Source organism: Limulus polyphemus, unplaced genomic scaffold (assembly GCF_000517525.1).
Source record: "Limulus polyphemus unplaced genomic scaffold, Limulus_polyphemus-2.1.2 Scaffold403, whole genome shotgun sequence".
NCBI classification, from domain to species: Eukaryota; Metazoa; Arthropoda; class Merostomata; order Xiphosura; family Limulidae; genus Limulus; species Limulus polyphemus.
This window is the reverse complement of record NW_013666013.1, coordinates 181,574-185,244: the sequence shown is the minus strand read 5'-3', so window position 1 is coordinate 185,244 and position 3,671 is coordinate 181,574. Positions and strand designations below refer to the sequence as shown.

The 3,671-nt window shown below is 27.9% G+C and overlaps 1 protein-coding gene across 7 annotated transcripts in view; it reads right to left on the bottom strand.

Moving 5' to 3' along the window:
• LOC106458005 (protein N-terminal glutamine amidohydrolase-like) overlaps positions 1-3,671 on the bottom strand; it is a 22,318-nt gene that overhangs the window by 9,708 nt on the left and 8,939 nt on the right. For all 7 annotated transcript variants that reach the window (XM_022384122.1, XM_013917452.2, XM_013917453.2 and 4 more), the window contains exon 4: positions 2,178-2,231. In XM_022384122.1, the coding sequence (XP_022239830.1) occupies positions 2,178-2,231 (54 nt within the window). The remainder of the gene's footprint in view (positions 1-2,177; positions 2,232-3,671) is intronic.

Below are 3,671 nucleotides of genomic sequence, written 5' to 3'. Positions count from 1 at the left end.
GAACTTCCTCTAGTGTGACCCTAAGTGACACTACTTTCTCTTAGCATGTCATCATCCCTATTTTATCCCCAACCCCTCGAAAAAGTACAAAATTAAACGTAAATTACTCTCTATAAAATCGTTATTGCTCAGACAAAGCATAAGTTTTATAGCCTTCAATTTTGTTTGGTTACAGAGTTATCGAACAGAAAATCAGACCCCTTTTGCCACACCCTCTCTTTCAGAATTCATTGATAGTTCTCTCTTATGTTTCATTATATATTTCCTATAACCAATAGGAAGTCAAGGTTTTCATCTGTTCTGAATAGTTAGATGTATGTTTCACTTAGAGTACCAATCGTTCTTGTGGAAAAGTTAATGACTAGCTTGAATGAATTTGTAACGGCTCTTGTCGCATAGTTAGAAAGCCAGGGAAATTTTAAGAGGTAAGTGAATTTTTCTATTTTTTTGTATGTTATTAGTCTATATTCTTTAGTACATAATTTAATTAAATAAAAATTATTATGTACATTACTATCTATAGTATAAAAAATTAGGGTTAACTCTCTTCGAAAACTGACAGCAAGAAAAAAGAAGATTGGTTAAATATTTTATTTCTTGTTTTTCATATTTATTCTTTATGTATAATTATAAAAGTAATTAAAATGTAAAAATAGGGATCCTTTTAGGTTTGTTAAGATCAGATAATAGAAATAATAATAGTATTATAATAAAAATGTTTCACAAAGAACACATGCAAGCAGCTCGTGGGTAATGTAATTTGTTAACAGAAGTGATTTACAACTTATAATGGTGTGGATAGTAGTTTGACAGGTTCAAAGGGCAATAAAACAATAAAATTTAATTATTAATAAATGTATACTGTTACGAACTTAGAGCAACTTAGGATAAACAAATGTAGTTTTATGATACAATCTGAAGTCATTCTAGAGAGAAAAAAGAAAATTTAGGCTTATTTCGATTTTTGAGGTTACAACGTCAGTCAAACTGACCGATCCTGTTTTGAAATAGGGTAGAGAAAATAACAGATAAACTATAAAGTTTTACTCAAAAAAAATGTTTGAAATGCATTTAGGAGGTTTTAGGGATTACACAAAGGAAATTTGAGATTTTGGATATGAGGAAATGTATTTTTAATTTTAACATGAAAATTACTTTGCATACAGACTATTATAAAGAAACTCGATATTTTCATGGACAAATCTTTATTTTATTAAAAATACTTCATTAAAAAACATGATTTTTTGTATGTGAAAGACTTATAATATTAACTGAAAGACTGCCAAATTTTGTGAAAATATACACACTATATTGAAAGTTAAAAGTATTAAATCTATAAAGACTTTAAAAAAGTACAAAAAAGGTCACGTGGTCAGTCAAAGTGACTGAGTCTATGTTGAGAGAGTTAATGAAAACTAACAAAATCAAAAAATTAAAAGCCTTTGAAGTTTCATCTTTATGTTTATATTGTATTTTCAGATTTCTATATATTTCTTAAACACTGATCTTTATTTTAATTTTGGCAATATATTTAAAACAATAAGAAGTCTGGGTCTTGTAGTGGTACAAAAATTGATCAAATATTATTTCTGTAAACTATATCATGAGAATGAGCATAATCAATTTTCCAATAAATATTTACTTAAGTGATAACGGCAGCACTTGAAGTATTGGATAATCAAGTTACCCTGAGAATAAATAGGTCTTACAAAAAAGAAAGAAAAAAAAGAAAAAAAGAATATTTTTTAAAAGTGGTTTCTCTGGTTACCATATTTAAAATCAACTAAATTAGCTTCTAATCCCCTTTCCACAAGTACTATATCTTAGACTATTAATTTAACTGTGGATATTAGTACACACAGGGATACATTTAGCCTCATTTACTCGTGCTTATCGCAAGGTCAAGATATGTATTTCTTTATATGGAATGTCTAAATTATTACTGCTTAAATTTGATGATAGCTTTCATGCAATTGCACTTATACTTTTGCACATATTTTACATATTTAAGCTTGTTAAGAAAGTGTGAAAAAAGAAGGAATCACTTATAAATCTAGAGAAAAGTATCCATAATTTTCTCAATAACCCTAAGGCATTACATTTTTCATTTTCAATCTGTTAAAAGTTTCTAAAACAAATAATTGGCTGCATATTTTTTTGAAAATTTTTGCACTTACCCAAACAGTTAAGTGGTTCTCTGCACTCTTTGATCGCTGATGCCACAAAGGTACCTGTTAACAAAACTGTTGTGTATCAAATGGCTTTAAAAGATGCATTTTTCAGATTACGAGTAAATGTACAGCTAGTTAAATATGAAAAAAAATAGCAACAAGTACTTCTTACTACTGGTAACTAGTAGACTTCTACTTCTTTTGATGCAGCTACATTTAGATCCTCTCATAACATGGTGATAGCTACTTATGCCCGAAAATTTTTGTAAATGGATACAGTTACCAGTATACTCATCTTCAATTATACAACTGCACTGATACTTGGTGCTTACTATCATTGATCACAAGTACTTTATTTAATATCATTTAAGTTTCTTTATTTAATGTAATAAGTTTTTAATTGTTATGTTTTAGTTACTTTCATAACAATAAATAAAAAATATATATAAAATCCAAAAAAAATTAGACTAGCGACTCGTCTTTCTTCAAGCTCTTGCACAGATATAATAGTAATGTAAATGTGGTCTCAGAATTTTTTTTTTTTTTTTATATATATATATATATATATATAAATTCAAACATGCAACTTAGAATACAAAATACTGACTTCCATATAAAATAAAATGTCCTAAAACTAATATAATTCATCTGATTTTCTAACTAAGCTAGAACAGGCTTAAACAATTCTTATACCTGGTCAAGCAGAGCTCCAACAATGGTAAGTAAAGAAAACATCATTAAAATATTCAGATCTGTTTAATCCATGGGCTTGAAGCCCCATAGCTGTCAGTAAATTGAAATCTTTATTTTCTGCTAGTTACAAATAATTCAATAGCAAATGTCAGAGATAATTTTTGAAAGCAGGACGTTCTACAGAATTCAAAAATGAGCAAGTGAAGATTAAAAATTTATTTAAATATTTCCTTTTGAAATTAAAAAAATAAAACTTGCATAACATTAAAAGTTGAATTATAAACTACATTTTGGTGCCAGATTTATTGATTTACATTAATAACAAAGTAGTTTAATTGTATTTTGAAGGTAATTCTGTAAAGAGGTCATGACGTGTACTTTGACCCACCCATTCTGAATAAATAAGTAAATTGACAAAAAACAACAAAAAAATTATATAAAAAATAAGGAATTAAAGTCATGGGTCACATATGCTCAAAACTGAAGCCAATTTTGGCTGATGAACACTTGTTGTTCAAAGGAAAAGAATGCTGATTAGAAACCACTACAAAATTTTATGTTATAAACAAAGAGTGTGGGAAGTTTCTAAAACCTTTGGATATTTAATCAAGAACTAGTTTTTCAAAAAACAGTTGTAAACAGAGTTGCCATACACAAAATAAAGCATCTGTATACTGTTACATATGAACACTGACAGTGGCATGTGGAAGTTATTTAATAGACTTGCAAATGTTACACAATAAAAGTCATGGTTGAAAAACAACAGAAACTGTTCCAAATGCTAGTTAAGTAAGAAAACAGATGATA